At 32.1% G+C, this 18,214-nt stretch overlaps 1 protein-coding gene across 1 annotated transcript; it reads left to right on the top strand.

The window, feature by feature from the left end:
- Window positions 1-12,033: 12,033 nt before the first annotated feature.
- On the top strand, window positions 12,034-13,358 carry LOC145041337 (transcription factor MYB78-like). Its single transcript, XM_078989360.1, has 3 exons — window positions 12,034-12,239; window positions 12,372-12,501; window positions 12,603-13,358. The coding sequence occupies exons 1-3, from the start codon at window positions 12,104-12,106 to the stop codon at window positions 13,225-13,227; spliced, it is 891 nt and encodes a 296-aa protein (XP_078845486.1). The 5' UTR covers window positions 12,034-12,103; the 3' UTR covers window positions 13,228-13,358.
- Window positions 13,359-18,214: the final 4,856 nt, after the last annotated feature.

Here is an 18,214-nt window from a genome sequence, read left to right as displayed (position 1 = left end):
TTAGTATTGATCAAAAATTAATCTAGAATTAATTAAGTGATCAAAAGAAGACTAATTAAATATATGAATTGATTGTGTAAATCATCCATACTTATATAGTGGGCTAATGCTCCATGGATTATCAAGTTGGGCTAAAACCCATAGGATGCTCCATGGATGCTCCATGGTGTATTTGAACCCATGGATCCAAGGAAATGGAAAGCCATGACAATTAGGGTTTACCCTAATTGTGACTAACTATATACTGATCTTATTATTGAAGAAATCGGACACTAGTGAAACAAGTGAGGGAAAACTGATTTTAGAAGTGTTCTACTTTCTCTCAAGTTATTCCAAGTGTTCATGATGATGTGTGAACCATTTGAGGTGTCACACTTGGGGCACTAGGTTCTTGAGCTCTATGGAATCAAGCACCAAACAAGAGGTATGTAATTCTACTAGAATTTATATTATGTGTACTTTATATTATGCTAGTTAGAACAATACCTTGAAAACTGATATTTGCATGTATAATAGAGAAAACATAGATCCAAGGTATTTAGGGTTGCATGTACACCATAGGAGTGTTAGAATGCTAAAAACCCAACAGTGGTATCAGAGCCTAGGCTTGTTTTCACTTATACTTGATGCAAATTGGTTGAAAATCAAATTTTAGTGTTGTCTGCACAGCAGACTCGCCGAGTCCATGATGGGACTCGACGAGTCCAAGTGTAAACTCATCCAACTCGCTGAGTTGGTTCATGCACTCGACGAGTTGGAACCCCAAACAGCATATCTTCGAGTTTTGGTGCTGGAATTGGTCTAGAATCATCACCTTTGACTGTTTTGGAATTATAAAACTTTTTTTAAGTGGTAATGATTATGCTAAACCAATTTTAATACTATAATCAAAGTTTCAAGTTTTATATGTGTTTATGTAATTCTTGAAAAATGTTAATTATGAATGTTCATGCTTATGAGTTTTGGTAGATCATAGGAATTATGTGCACATTGTTTGTTAGTATAATTCTTGATCTCTATGAGATTGTATGGAGTCCATAACTTTTCCTCAAATTATGGATTACCAAGAGTTTTATGTTTCCTTGATTTATGAGTTAGTTTAGATTAATGAAAAAAAAATTGTGTTTTAGTTGTTTTCAATCCAAATTAAGCTAGAGTTAGTTATAAAATGTGTTTTTGTAACTTTCCTCAAGTTACATTAAAGGTCACATTTATGATACTTAAAACTTATAAAAAATGCCATAGATAACAAAATGAAAAGTTTCTTCTCATAAATGTTTTCTTTATGGACTTCATAACTTGTCCTCAAGTTAAGGATTACCAAGAGACACTTCTTTAAAATTGTCATTAAAGAATGAGATGTTACATAAAATGAAGAGTCTTCATTTTAGTGAACCATTAAACTCATAAGTTATGAATTGAAGAGTCTTAGAATAGTTTCAAAACTTGCCCTCAAGTTTTGGAATTTGTAAAGTCAGTCCCTAGAATTTTAAAAGGTTAAAATTCAAACTTTATGGACTTCATTAAATTAATTAAAGTGTTTAATTAAAGAGTTAATAATTCCATAAAGATATGGTTTAAGTTTAATTAAATTAATAGTATAGTTTAATTAATAGATTAAACCACCAAGTATTTTAAGTGCTTAAAATACACCCTTATACTATTATTATAATTTTAATTATATAGATATGTATAAGATAAAGTCAATCTTACCATTAGTAGGCGTCATTCACGAAGTCGGTCTCTAAGGAGGGGGGGTATAAGGTTATTGCCTATAAAACAACAGTTTAATGGGTGTCCACTCTCACCCACCGCGTCCTTGACTGGTGGAGGGTCGTTAGCCGAACGGGTAGGAAAGGATTGTAATTCTCCCTTCATTAAAAGTATAATGATACATACTAAGTAACTAAACACTTATAAATTCCCAATCTTAGTTACTTAGGAAAATGTGAAATAGGTGCTAACCCAAGAAATTACACTTTGTACCTTACCAAGTCGTTAGTGGAGCGTGTGTGGTTAACCGGCACACTAATAAGGACTAGTAAGAGTGGCAAAGGGTAACTTGACTTTATTATAGATCGGTGGAGCGTGTGTGGTTAACTGGTACATCGATTAGGTGATAAAGTTAAGGGTTCCAAGTCAATTTGCATGGTTATTCACACCTTGTTTGTGATCCTCGGCATCCTAGTCACAAACTTGAGAGGCCACAGTTGAGATTCAAACATGCCATTAAAAAGTTCAATGTATCTCAAAAAATCTAGGAGTTTCAAATCCAATTAAAACTTAATTATATTTTGTTTTTCATGGTGGAAATTGGTAAATCGTCATTTACATACCATCAACTATTTTATAACTTGGATTACGACATCACTCTTCCAGTTATAAATAGGTTGTTGGGTCCTAGCCTTAATATTTCATATTGGGTGTTATATTAAGGACTTTAAATCAACTAACTTGAATTCCTCCCATTATAGATGTCTAGTTTAGACAACTATGGTCTTCCCAAATCTTTAGGAACAAGCTTCCTAATGAAGATGATATCCCAAATGGCAACCAAGGTGAAAGATCAATCCCTTTGTTGTGCATTAGTGGGACTAGAAATCATAATTCACTTCCTCCACCTCCTCCAATAAATCTCCCTTTCCCATAAGTTTCAAGACTTGATAAGTTCTAAGTCATTCAATCCCTATTGGCAAGCATAGTCTATATGTGCTTACATCTTAGAGATTAAGTCACATATTGATAAGCCGAGAGAGTCGTGTGTCGGAGTCTCGGGGTAGCTGGCTGTTAACTTGGTTCTTCAGTCACTCCTGATGATAGATCACAACATGACCCTTAATGATCTTACCTAGTTGCTTGATGATGTTGAATCATCAATGATTTGGAGCATTAGTAAAGCAAATTAGATTGGAAGATCTACTTCTCAAACTTTAATGGACATTAACAATGATAACACTTGAAATCCAGAAAAACTTTCTCTTCCCAATGGAAAGGGATCGGCCATAGTCAACTCGGTTGACCAAATGATAAAGAGAAAGGCTAAGTTTGTGATAGTCCCGTGTACCATTTCCAAAGAGTCCATATGTTTCTTTTGCCAAAAAGAAGGGGCATTGGTTGCGAAGCTGCCAAATTTACCTAAATGTCCATAAGGATAGTAAAGTCAAATGTTTGACTCTACTTTAGGTAAAGTCCATTATCTAACTCTATTGAGATCGTATTTGGAGATTCTTAATACATAGTGCAATGTAATTACATGTTGATGTTTTGGAAGAATCAAAGGAAGCATAAAGAAAGAGTGTGCTGATTCTGATCGCATGGTTTGATGACCAAAATTTTGAGCCGCTGCATAAGAGTTATGAAATATTGCTTAGGAATAGGTAACAACAAGTTTTCATATGTATTTGCATTGTAAGGATAGGTTTTTTCGCAAGTTTTAAAATAAAAGAAAATTTTTGTTTTATTTATTTTTTGAAGTATCCTTACAATGGCATTTGTGAAAATTGTTGTTTATATGTTTCCATTGATAAGCAATATTGGTAAATGGATTTGATTCTTTCATTTGTGGTAGTGTCCTAATTTACCAAATAAGGAAAGATTCTCATCACCGAAGGTTCAGTTGGATAGAAACTTAAATCATGCAACTTGTATTGTATGATGAATGAGAATTTTTCATCTTTGGGAAATTAAGACTAATTATCTGTTCACATGTATATGTGAGTCAAGTGAAGGACAAAGGGATCGGGAACACTTAGGTGTGTGCTGATCAGGTCCACCACAAAGTCTATTCGTCATGATTTACTAAAGTTTAGTAAATATGGTTATGCATACAAGTCTAAGAGTAATTCTGAAACATTGGAAAGGTTTCAATGTATGACAGAATGGATAAGAAGAATCAAATAAGGCAGGAAGATAAAAGTTTCTCCAATCTGAAGAGATGGGAGAGTACTTGAGTGTCTTGTTTTATGATTATCTTAGTGATTAAAAAAACATGTCACAATTGATCCTCTAAGGACACCTTAGTGTAGTTGTTGGCTAAGGAGAGGAATCGTGAATTGTGGAAATGGTTAAATCAAAAGATAAATCATACTTCGTTCCAAAATCAAATCTTAGAGTCATACTCCAAGATTGAGCCTTGAGTGACATAATATTTAGAAAGTTTATAACACTTGTCAAATGTAGAGTAAGATATTTCTTATTCTTGTACATTTGAGATTGGTAAGTTGTGGTTTTGAGCACTATAAAAACCTTAATGTGTACATACAACTCTAATGCTTTGGATCTAAGTTTTCTCTAGTTATACATGCAAAATTGTTTTTCCAATGCATGAAGCCTAAACTAGCATACAAAATTTTATAATTGAATCATAAGACTAGTTAGATAGTTTACCTCTTGTAGTAGCTTGTTATCTTTGGCCTTTAAGAACTTAGCACCTCAAATGTGATGCCTCTAATAAGTCACAAACACCACCAACAATTGGATGACTTGAGAGAGAGGTTCCATTGCACTAAAATCAGCTCTATGAACTGTAAGAACACAAGGGTAACCGATTTTAGGCCATGGGACATATATATATATATATATATATATATATATATATATATATACACATATATATATATATATGTATATATATATATATGTATATATATACATATATATATATATATATATATATATATATATATATATACTTACATATATATATATACATATATATATACATATATATATATATATATACATATATATATATATATATACATATATATATATATACATATACATATATATATATATATATATATATATATATATATATATATAGCGTAGGAATCCAAGATTCATGGGTAAACTCTAATCCATACACTTGGGTTATGATACATATCTCATGTGGGCTAATTCTTCATATATACTTACATAAACTTAGCCCATCATGGATCAATAGCCCAAACCATATATATATATATATATATATATATATATATATATATATATATATATATATATATATATATATATATATATATTATCATTGATTTACATAATCAGTCCCTGTTAATTTATTCAGTCACTTTTGATCACTAAATTAAGTCCAAACTAATTCTTGATCAATACTAATTAAATAACATAATTTCATATTAATATATTATACTTGTAATATATAAATAAATCCTAAATAACCTCTTTCTTAAATGTCCATCCTATCAGATTGTTCTGGTGAAGGCAGCCCAAAAGGACCATGCTACACCCGGGTCAAGTACATACCAATTATAGTTATGGGCTTAGACACATAATCCAACAATATGTTATATTTTGGTTCCATATTTGAGGTCCTTTGAGTATTAGAAGTTTCTATCCAAATGAGCTATCCTTTTTGGCTCTTGAAGGTGTTTGGAACCATAAAAATCGGATCTTGATGGTTAAGCCATAACCATGCAAGTGTTAGATGGCCACAAAGTATGTTTAAGGACTTAAATCATGTATTAACCTCCATCCATGCATGTAAAGACATAAGGTTTGTAACTTTATGGTTTAGGACATCTAAAAAGACTTGGATCTATGTTTTAGACATTAGGATTGAAGGTATTAAGTCACAAAAGGAGTCTTAAGGAAGTTGGCCAGTACGCTGGGCATATACCCTAATATGTTGGGCGTACTGGGCCAACTTCCCGCTTCTGGTCAAGGCCAGCGTACGTTGGATGTACGTGTCAGGTACGCCGCATGATGCATGCAAAGTAACAAAAATGTGTTTTTGGGCCTTAGAATTTTGGGCTTGGATTGTTGGGCCTCATGGCCCGCTATGGAGTAAGGTATTTGGGCCTAGAACTAAGATTAATGGTATTGGGCCTTTTGGGCCCTAATAGGCCATCCGAACTTATTTATTTTGGGCTAAGAGTATATTGGGCTTACAATAAGGTCCATTTGAGGAGTTGTGCCCAATTTAGAAAATTGGGCCATGGATGGGCCACTAGTGGGTCTGGGGAAGACTATTTAGATTTGGGGCCATTCATGTTATGTTGTTGGCCTTAGGCATTGGCCCAATTAGATCATGGGTAAAATGGTCATTTTACCTTAAGAAGGATTATTAGTTTTTGATTAAGTGTTATTGTAGTAATGATAGCTCGGGGGAGTTGATGGAGCTACCGCTAGAGATTCTTACCGTGAGATTATGCATTCAGCTTTGCAATGTGAGTTACCTTCCTGTATGAGCGGGTCGAAGGCACCAATGTCGGCCCACTAGTAGTTGTTTATAGTAGAAATTATTGTCTTTGTGATAATTGTCTGGTTTTCCACTATCTATTATGATTTATGTGTTTATTGTTATGTTATTATGTGGTATTGGTAGAGGGTGAAATAGTCTGTAACCGGGTGGAATACACTGGAGGGTAGATCGGGCACCCAGATATGCCTGACAGTATGTTTATGCTATGTTATTTTGTGGTACTGGTAAGGGTGAAATTGTCCCCGTAACTGGTTGAAATAAACTGGAGGATAGGTCGGGCCCCATATATGACTGACAGGATAGGTCGAGCACCTAGATATGCTTGACGGTGTAGGTCGGGCACCCAGATATGCCTGATAGGGTATGCCGGGCACTCAGATATGTCTAACAATATATGATTATGTGGTATGACGAGCGAACTCATTAATCTTTGTGCTTACGGTTTTCAATTTTGATTTCAGGTACCTCTTCTTCGAAGGGAAAGAAGTCGACATGATTGCAACGCATCAAACCATGATTTCCACACATGAGATTCTTGGGAGATATACCATGATGATGTTTTATTGGGACATATTTTGATTATTGACATTTTGGTTTTGTTATGGGATGGCATGATGGATGTTTTTATACTAATGATTTCTTTATTACTTATTTAAAAATGAAATTTTTGGTCTTAAATTTTGGGATGTTACAGTAAATCAAAGCCTCTACTATATTTGCAGACAAATTTGTTCGATATGGATCCAATATTTGCCCGCTTGTAACACTGCCTCTGACGCCACGGTAGAGATTTCCAGTCCCAAAATATCTATCAACATAAACATAGAAAATGTTAAAATATAATTATAAAAAAATTCTACAAATAATAAAGTTATACCTTTCGCCATACAATATACAATAAGGTAACGAGATGCATTTTGTTTCCACCAAAGTAGAATATCAAAATCTTTATTGTATTTAATTGACTGCTCGTTTAGGTATCGTGTCAACTCTGTTTCCATTATGTCGATGGGTAATTAGTTTGTACTATTAAATCACCTATGAAGTCGTTCTCGTCATCAATCACAACTACATCTTCATGACCATGTGTTTGATTTTGATAAGATTCGGTATTGTCAAACTTTGATTTGTAGAAATAAAAAAAATTCTCAAATCGTTGTTGAAGACCCTATATTAAGGCCTTAGCCTTCAAAATGACTTCGGATTTAAGCATGGGATCTTTTTGTGTATTCTTCAACTTAATCAACTTCTCAAAAGCTTTGAAGAAAATCAAACTTGAACCATGGATCTAATATGACCGGAAAATACAAAAAATTGTTTAATTTTTCAAGGTCGCCCCAATACTTAGCGTATTTTTCAAACTTGTCCATCCCGATCAAACAAAATTGGGGACTAGCCGCCCATTCCTCAATGTATTTGTACACATCACATATTTCTCAAAAAAAAAAAACATTTGTCATCGGTTTTGTTGACGTTGATATTATGTGGCTTTTCACATTGAATTTCTCGAGAAATCCAACCATCGCTCTACAAATGTTGAAATCCTCTTTTGCGGGGGTCAAAACATCTCGAACATATGTAGGATCTATTATAATAAAGTAAATTTTAGTATTTTTTTTAAAGAAAAACAACTTTACGACCCCTTATTTAGGAGTGTATATCTCACTGAATATGCAACCAAATTACGCATTAAAATAGTGTAAATTGTAGTTTAAATTGTTAACTACAAATTAGAAAAAAAAATTGGGCCAATCGAACAAATAACGAAGACGTTATGACACTTTAAAGATGGCTAAAAATTTGCAAACATGTTGAAATAGAAAACTCAGTTTTTAATACACCATGTTTAGAATCATGTATCTCAATGAATATACAACCAAATAATACATTTAAATAGTGTAAACTGTAGTTTAAATTGTGAGCTACAATCTGGAAAAAAAAAATTGGGCTAATCGGACAAATAACAAAGACGTTATGACACTTTAAAGTTGGCTAAAATTTTGCAAACATGTTTAAACAGAAAAACTTAGCTTTAATACCCCATGTTTAGAGGTTGTATCTCAATGAAGGTACAACCAAATAACACATTTTAATAGTGTAAACTATAGTTTAAATTGTGAACTACAAGCTGGAAATAAAATTAGGCTAATCGGACAAATAATGAAGACGTTATGACACTTTAAAGTTTGCTAAAAATTTATAAACATGCTGAAACAGAAAAACTCAGGTTTAATACCCAATGTTTAGAGGCATGTATCTCAATGAATATACAACCAAATAACGCATTTAAATAGTGTAAACTGTTGTTTAAATTGTGAAATACAAGCTGGAAAAAAATTGGGTTGATCGGACAAATAATGAAGACGTTATAACACTTCAAAGTTAGCTAAAAATTTGTGAACATGCTGAAATTATTAAATAAAAAACAATGGAATGGGATATGGAATTAACTTTGACTTCAAACATGCCAAAAACCTTCTCCAACTCCAGCGCAATCTTCAATAACTTGTATGTCGAGTTCCATTTGGTTGGGCTATCATTGCACAAAAACTTGTTGGATTCCACATTTAGTTCTTTCATGCATTCTTTGAACCTTTGAATCTGTTGTGTAGAATTTCTAATGTATTTAACCGCCTTTTGCATTCACTTGATACTAGATTGTTGTTGACCAAACCCATCCCTAACAATAAGGTTAAGGATGTGGGTCATACACCTTACGTGTAGTTGTTTCTCCCCATCATACAAGTTTGGTAGTTTTTCATTAGAATTTTGATTGTTATATCATTCGCACTAGCATTGTCTACGGTTATGGTCATTACGTTATTGATACCCCACTCTTGAAGACAAGTCAACAACGTGCGCCCAATATCTTCTCCCTTATGATTATCTAGAAATTTAAAGTTAATAATTCTTTTGTGCAGGACCCAATCTTCATCAATAAAGTGGGTCATGACCACCATATAGCTCGACCTTTGACATGAGCTTGTCCAACAATCGATGGTGAAATGCACATTACTTAGGGGATTACTAAAGAACTTAAACAATTTAGCATTTTCTTCAAGAAAGTAATCGGTGACTCTATTTGAAATTGTAGTTCTACATGACAAAACTACTTTCCATTCAATGCATTTGTATACTCAATAAATGATTCATTCTCTACAAACTTGAACGGTAATTCTCCAACTACAAATAAGTTTAACAAAACTTTTTTTATTCTTTTCTCATCATGCTTCCAAGTCCCAATACTATTCTCCCCGTTTTTTTTTTTTTTAAATTTAAAGTGGTTTGGTTTTCTAGTTGTTTTTTTTTCTAAATTTGTTGGGTTCATTTTACATCTTTTTGTATGTCTAATCATACTAGAAGTACTGTTTCCGCCGGAATCGGTTTTGAGCAAAGTTCTACACCTTTTGCATTTGCTATGTCTAACTTTGTCAACATGAACTACATCATAATCGGCCCAACAAGCCACCCTTTTGACATATTTCCTTTTTCTTCAGTTTTGTTGCTTGAGTTGTTCCTTCAACTTGAATGTTATCAACAAACACATCTTCATCATCAATCTAAAGCATAATAACAAAATCATTTTAATATAATAGAATAGCAATATAGGTTCTTTAACATTTAAATAGATTCACAAATATGGAATGAAACAAGTAAAAGAACAAATATGGTTGTTTTCACCATTAAACTCTCTCATTCAAGGTTAGAGCTCCCATTGTTTGGACTTATAGATAAAATGTTAACTGTTAATATAACACGTTCAAATTTCAATTGATAACATATATAATAACATATTGAAAGATTGAGTAGTAGATTAACACATTCAAATTTCAATGAGTAGCATACATAATAACACATTGAAATATTGAGTATTAGATTAATATACAAATACTTACGTGAGTTTCTTGATTTGGAACCAAATTTTCCATGACTTGAATGGAGTTTGATCACAATAAAAACTAGAAAATGAGGATGAGGAGATGATTTTTTTTATAGAGGCAAAGGCCGATTTTTTTTCTTATCGTGAATGGACTTTGAACTTTGAACTAATGATGACCGATCAAAGATTCCAGGTTACGCAAGGGCAGCAAACGCAAATCGCAAGGATGAGAATAACTCTCAGTTGATCAAAGATTCATATCGTCGAATTGGTATTCTAGTGTCTTACGCTACTGGATGATCGAATATTGATTTCGTTGATTTTTTTTGGTGTATTACGTAGGTATTTTGGGTAAATATCAATAGAACACAAAGACCGAATAAGCAATCGTAAAGGGAAAAAAATATGACTTTTCATATTCGGTTCGGTACTTTTGGCCTGAATAAGCCCTTATTCGGGTAACTTGGACCGAATAATCTGAAAACCGAATAAGCCTCATATAGATACCCGAAAACCTAATCGCATTGCTTATTCAGTTCGGTTCAAGTTTTCGGGATAAACTCTCATCCCTATATATATATATATATATATATATATATATATATATATATATATATATATATATATATATATATATATATATATATATATATCTTAATTACCTTATAAAGCATTTTTGGTCAAATGCTGAATTTTAAGTCGTACAAACATATAATGCATTTGTACAATAAATTTATGCATTACAAAAAGAGTAGAGTACATATGGTCAACAGTTAAAAAGGTCAAATATCTTATCTCTTATTCTTAGGTTATTTTGACCCGGTTCATTACTTATCTCCGTATTTCCCCAAATCTCGCAATTTCTGTTCACAAATCTTGGATATATATATATATCGCTGACGTTTCCATTTTTAGGGTTTAATTCATCTTTCAGCATTCAACCACCATTGTCACACCCGTCGCTTGATGCGTGTAAACGATTAGTATGTATATATATATATATATATATATATATATATATATATATATATATATATATATATAGAGTAAAGTGAATATACCTAACAACCTTATATAAGCTTAGGTACCTAACCTCATCAAACTAGGTCATTTTACATTAAATTTTCATTGCAATCATGCAAAGTTCTTAAACTTTATCCATAAACATGATTTAGTTCAAAAATTTTTGGAAATTCATCATTATATTTCTCCTACATCATTTCATTTGTAGTGGTAGGATATGAAGCCTATCAGGCGGTATTCAATACAAATACGTGATGTGAAAGAAAGATATTGGTGAAAATTCACAGATTTTGGAAGTAATAAAGTTACGGGGTTGAAGTTTAAGAACCTTAGGCAATTACAATGTAAATATGATACAAACCGATGTAGTTTTATGGAGTTAGGTACCTAAGCTTATATAAGGTTGTTAGGTATATTCACTTTTCCCATATATATATATATATATATATATATATATATATATATATATATATATATATATATATATATATATATATATATATATATATATATATATATATATATATATATATATATATATATATATATATATATATACTTTGCGCTTTTTGTGAAATCTATGTAGATAAAACCCCTCGCAGATTGAAAAAAATGTTCAAAAGAAGAAAAAAAATAGAAAATCTTATTTTGAAAGACGAGTTGAATACTCAGTGAATGATGCTCATGTTATGATGCGGAGGGCCTACATAGGATACTAATTTCCTGGACATATATGTATCGTAAAACAAGAATTCTTGTATTATACCCACATCTTACATGATTCCCAATGCATTGGTATCCATCAAAATTTTAACAGAATCTCTTTTGGGTGTACTTTCCTATTTACATTTTTCAACATTTACAATAAAACCCTCCAGGGGATCTCTCTATAAGTATTTAGACCTCCACTTACTTCTCTAACACCCTAATTCTTTTCATTCTCTTTTTAACTTCCTTAAAGATCGACCAACAAGAAGATGGACAGCTCTTGCAGTGAGAACTACATGTATGAGCTAAGAAGAGGGCAATGGACACTCGAGGAAGACAATCTTCTTATTAATTACATCACTCGTCATGGTGAAGGCCGTTGGAACGCCCTAGCAAAATCTTCAGGTACATAAAACATGAAAAAAAAACACCATTTATTCGTGTTTCGTGAATTTCATGGTCGTATATATGTTGTCTTCTTTAACAAAGGTTTTGATATAGTCTTCTTTGTGTTCTTTTCATCTCTATTTTTGACAGGATTGAAAAGAACCGGTAAAAGTTGCAGATTGAGATGGTTGAATTACTTAAAACCAGATATTAAGCGCGGGAATCTTACCCCACAAGAACAAATCTTAATCCTCGAATTACATTCCAAGTGGGGTAATAGGTGAGACTACACGTATGCCAATATATATATTTGTGTGTGTGTGTGTGTGTTATGTTAAGAATTTAAGATGATCTAATTTATTATTGTTTTCTGTCTTCAAGATGGTCGAAAATTGCACGCCACTTGCCAAGTAGAACAGATAACGAGATCAAAAACTACTGGAGAACAAAGGTACACAAACAAGCATGTCACCTTAAGATCGACTCCAATAGCAAGAGGTTTGTGGAAACACTTCGGCGATTTTGGATGCCAAGATTACTTGAACAAGTTGAACAAAACTCATCCCCGTCGTCATCATCTATTTGTACGTCAACATCTGAAATTGATCAAAACAACTTAAGCACTTCATCACCACAAACCGAACAAACTCTAATGGTGTCATCAGTAACATCTTATTCGCTATCAAACAAAACCGAAAACCCTAATCCGAGCTCAAGCATTTGTTCCTCGGATTCCACAGCTATGGTCTTTCCTGAACATTTAAATCTTCAATCAAACCCGAATGGAGAAATCGCTTACTACGACTCATCACGCCAATACAACGACTGTTACCATGTGAATATGAGTGAATTTGACATGGACTTCATCCATTTGGACATGCAAGCAGTGGGACCTGATGACATGTCGGCTCCAGAATTCCAGCTTACGGAAGTAGATTGGATGAAAGATGATGAATTGGCTAGCACATCGTGGAACATGGATGAATTGTGGCATTTTAGGAAGTAGGTAGTTTTTGTTGCCATTGATAGTTGGCCATGGTATTATTAAAGTTTGTTGATGTGAGTTGTATATAATGCATAGGTACTTGTACATTGATTTGGAAAAAGCTTTACTTGACCTCTTAGATTTGTCAATAACTTAATTACGTACTTTTCTCCCTCTAATAATAGCAGCATCATTTTTTCAAGTTTTATGAAAGCATCCTCGGTAATAAATAATTTTTTTTTTTCTACTTTTAATACGGTTATTCATTTGGTGATATTTCATATGTGGTTATTTACAATTAAAAATTTTTCAATGTGGTTTTTCTATTTTATCAAATTTGATATAATATTTAAATATAATAATTGTAATAAATATATATATATATATATATATATATATATATATATATATCAATTTTATTAATTGATTTTTCTTTTAATTTTAAAATTTCTAAATTAAAACCTTATTTTTTATATTTAAATTATTTGTTTAAATTTAAAAGAAAAAAAAAACATATTAAATTTAATAATTCAATTTTTTTTTTTTAAATTTTTCTTAAAAATTTAAACTTCTCGCTTAGAGTTTCATATTTAATTTTTCTTTAAAATAAACTCATATAATACATGAGTTTTACACCTAGTGTTGTATTAAATAATTTTTATAAAGTAAAAAACAGTTATTGCTTAATTTTTTCATTTAAAACTTTTTGAATTTCTATGCATGTAAATTTACAAACTCTTTCTATATTTTATAACTTAATACTGCTTTATTATTTTTAATGTTATTAAGCACGAATAAATTACGATTAGTATTTTTCTGTTTATCATTTTACTTATTAGAAAAAATAAAAAATAAAACTACAAAAATGATCCTTATGATTTAGCAAAGTTTACAAACTCTAATGGAGAAAAAAACAAAACAAAAGATTTGTTAATTTTTTTAACAAACATAGTCTATTTAGTTTCCAAAATTTGCATGAATGATTCTTTTTATTGACGTTTTTATTGTGCACCTATTAGTATCAGGTATTTTGGTTTTTTTAAGTAGCAAGATTTTGTGATTATGGGCAAACCATAGAGATCATTTATGTAGTTTTCTATATTTTATGTTTATGAGTTTGTAACTTTGTCACTCATTTATTTTTTTAAATATCACTTTTAACTTTGAAAAATATTACTTTTACTCTTCTATTTTCTAAATTTTTTGTGTTTAACGTCGTATTATATATAACTGATTTTTATTAATAACTTCCATTTGTTAAGATAAAAAACAATTTTTATGTATTTATTTTTTATATTTGTCGATATAATTCAAGATGGTCAACTTTTCGACTTTAATTTAGAACTTAATTTGATTATTAATAAATATAATCAATACTTGTATTTAATTGGAGAATTGTTATTTTACGAAAATAATATTTTAACAACCAATTGGGAAATTATATTTCCAGAAAAAGATAATAAAAAAGAACAAAAGTAGTTATATTCATAAGGTATGAATATTTATGTTATGTGCAAAATAAATCGGCACTTTGAGTAAACATTTCGTTGGAATGTGAGTGCTAGTTATAACTTAGAGTGTAAACACACACAATTTACATCTTAGTTGAAGAGGTCATTGTTGGAAGTGGTGTCTAAGGTCATTAACTATTATGATAATATTTCTAATAATAACAGGGTACTTTTGGGTTGGCCTCGTGATGTAAATATCATAAGGAAATGGAGTTTAATAATGTGTTAATTTAATAAGGAATTAATATATTAATTAGAAATTATTTTGGTACATTAATTAAAAGGATTTAATTAATTAAAGGCGTTTGATTATTAATCAATCATAAGGATGAATTGGAATATTCCAAAAGCTCCTAGAATCCTAGGTATGTATGATTTTGAGCGTCCTTTGATAAAGAAATAGTTGGTTTAAATCAGATAAAGATAAACCCTAGAGCCAACTATTCTAACTATGGATGATCATCCTAGAGTTGGGACTAAGCAACCTTAAGTATATAAGGAGCCTAAACCTTGGGACTTTCGGCCACCCTGCTTCTAAACTTAGCATAGCCGAAATCTTGGTGCAATCTGCTCCTCTCTCCTCTCAACCTCTTGCAGAGAGTTTTTGTAAGCCATTAGAGGTGTCACAATTGAGGCACTTGCTTTCAAGAGTTCAAGATCTACAAGGATTAATTGTTATTACTACATAACAATTGAGGTATGTATCTAAACCCTAGTATTAGGTTAATTTCGATTTTATAGATGCATATTAGGGTTTCCCTTTTGTATTCAAATTTGCATGTTCAATTAGTGAAAACCTAGATCCAAAGCATTAGGGTTGCATGAATACATAGGATTTGTAGATATGCTCATAACCCATTAAATTTTATGTTTTATTAGACCTTAAGAAGCTCTTTAAAAAGTTTAAGCTAAAGGCTTTGAGGATTAAGAGCTTAATCCATTAAGCTGCCCAAGTTCAATAACCATGACATAGCAAGTTGGATGTCACGACATGGCAAAGTGGGATTTCATGATCACTTCAGCTAGACATTTCCACAGCGTGTCAGCATTCCTTCCACAACATGGAGATAGTTTTTGGTTGCGACTGAACTAGTTATCCACAACGTGACCATTTGGTTGGCTACGGTGTAGAGGTCATTTGGAGTTGAATTTTGACTATAGTTGAATATTGGTTAATTTGCTTTCAAGTGTTCGAGATCTACAAGGATTAATTGTTATTACTACGTAACAATTGAGTTATGTATCTAAACCCTAGTATTAGGTTCATTTCGATTTTATAGATGCATATTAGGGTTTCTCTTTTGTATTCAACTTTTCATGTTCAATTACTGAAAACCTAGATCCAATGCATTAGGGTTGCATGAATACATATGCTTTGTAGTTGTGCTCAAAAATCGTCAGTGGTATCAGAGCCTAGGATGTTTTTCAGTTGAATATGATGCAATTGTTAATTATTCAAAGGAGGAGGGAGCAGAATTATCATTCTGTTCATAGAACTCGACGAGTGTATTGCCCAGACTCGACGAGTTGAGTTGTCAAATCCCAGATTTTTGGCTTTGACAAATCTTTCATGGATTGATTAGGATAATTACCTTAAATTCGTTTTGATGGTTTAAAATTGGAAATTTTAATCAATAATCTGTATCCTTATCATGAATTCATGATTGTGTTAAATTTTTAGATAAAGATAAAATTAATGGTTAATTTAATTACTAAAAAAATTTAACCTAGTTATTATTTTATTTTATTTGAAAAGTTTTAAAAACACACCATTTGGTTTCAAAATTTAAAATTTAATTAAATAGTTTAATTTTGAAATCTTAAATTTTAGAACACTAGAAAATGACCGTCATTGGTTATCCACTCGTACTCACAGCTTTCTTGACTAGTGGAGGGTCATTAGTCGAACGGGTTTGATAGGACATTAAATTCTCATTAATAAGTATAATGAAAATAGAAAGTAACTAAATGTTTTTATAAAATTATGAATCTTAGTTACTTTAGGAAAATGTGAATTTGATGCTAATTCATGAAATTGCACATTGTATTTTATAAAAATCGTTAGTAGAGTGTGTGTGGTAAACCAACACACTAACATGGACTTATAAACGGTGGAAATGGGTAGCTCGTAAATTATCATTGATTAATGGAGCGTTTGTGGTTAATCGGCACATTAATTAGGTTATAAATGACATCGAGATTCTCAAACTAATTTGCATGGTTATTCACGCCTAGTTTGTGATCCTCAGTATCCCACTCACAAATGGAAAGAGCATAATCGAGATTAAATATGTCATTGAATAGTTCAATGAATCTCAAAAGATCTAGAAATTTCATTTAAAACCTAATTCGTTTAAATTTCATTTTTTGTGGTGAAATTGGTAAATCGTCATTTCCCTTCCTTAAAATAATTTGCAATTGGATTACAGCATCCCTCTTCTGAATTGTGAATTATTTATTTGGATCCTAGCCTTAATATTTCATTTGGGTGTTATATTAAGGATTTCCTTATCTAATCAAAATTTTATCTTTCTTCTTTTGTAGATGTCTACCTCAAACAACACCTTTGGCTCGAACAATATCAACAACTCCTCGAACACCTTCTCAATCTTGAGCATTTGTGCCAAGATCACATTCGATGGCTCCAACTTTTAATGATTGGATGCACAACATTAGGATGGCCTTGCGATTCGAGGACAAGGAGTATGTCCTTGACAAAGATCACTACGAGATAGATGAATCTAAAGCAAATCCTAAAGAAATAGTTGAGTATAGGGCCCACTGCCAAGATGGGACCAAAGTGTCATGTATCATGGTGGAAAATATGACTCCTAAGCTGCAATGGTTTTATGAGGACTATTGGCCTTATGACATGTGCAAGGACTTGATGGAGAAGTACAATCAAAGAGCACGTCAAGAAAAATATGATATAGTTAAGTCACTCATAACCACCAAGATGAAGGAGGGAGAGTCTGTCATGACCCACCTGCAACACATGCAGCGCTATGTGGATCGTTTACTGAAACTTAACGTGAATTTCGATGAGGAATTGGCTATCGATATAGTCTTGCACTCATTGCCTAGTTGTTATGATCAAATAAAAATAACCTGTCATTTGAACAAAGAGTAAGTCACATTGAGTCAGCTTCAAATCACGTTGACAATCGATGAAAGTGGATTGAAGGGAAAGGGTATTGAATCCACTCCTAATACTGCTGCTCCCGAATTTGGCATTGGGCAAGGGAAGGGGGAAAAGAGGAAATCACCCTCGGAGTAGAACTAGAAAGGAAATTCTCAAGTCAGGTCCTCAAGCAATGGCCCTAAAGGAAAGTCTGGTTCTAATGCACCCCCTGCCTCTGACCCCAAAGAGGCTACTTGCTTCTACTGCCATGACAAGAGGCATTGGAAGAGAAGCTGCCCTAAGTACTTGCAAGATATAAAGGATGGAAAGATCAAGCCAACCTCGACAGGTATTTACATTATTCAATCTAAAAACT

This window comes from Lactuca saligna, chromosome 4 (genome assembly GCF_052625555.1).
Source record: "Lactuca saligna cultivar CGN05327 chromosome 4, ASM5262555v1, whole genome shotgun sequence".
NCBI lineage: Eukaryota > Viridiplantae > Streptophyta > Magnoliopsida > Asterales > Asteraceae > Lactuca > Lactuca saligna.
Note: the sequence above shows the minus strand (reverse complement) of the source record. Positions and strands in the feature narration are given on the sequence as shown.

Bases quoted from the DNA above. Each gene is read 5' to 3' on its own strand.
- LOC145041337 (XM_078989360.1), top strand. From the start codon at position 12,104: ATGGACAGCTCTTGCAGTGAGAACTACATGTATGAGCTAAGAAGAGGG. The intron at 12,240-12,371 runs GTACATAAAACA...TATTTTTGACAG, and splicing joins CGCCCTAGCAAAATCTTCAG to GATTGAAAAGAACCGGTAAA. The intron at 12,502-12,602 runs GTGAGACTACAC...TCTGTCTTCAAG, and splicing joins CATTCCAAGTGGGGTAATAG to ATGGTCGAAAATTGCACGCC.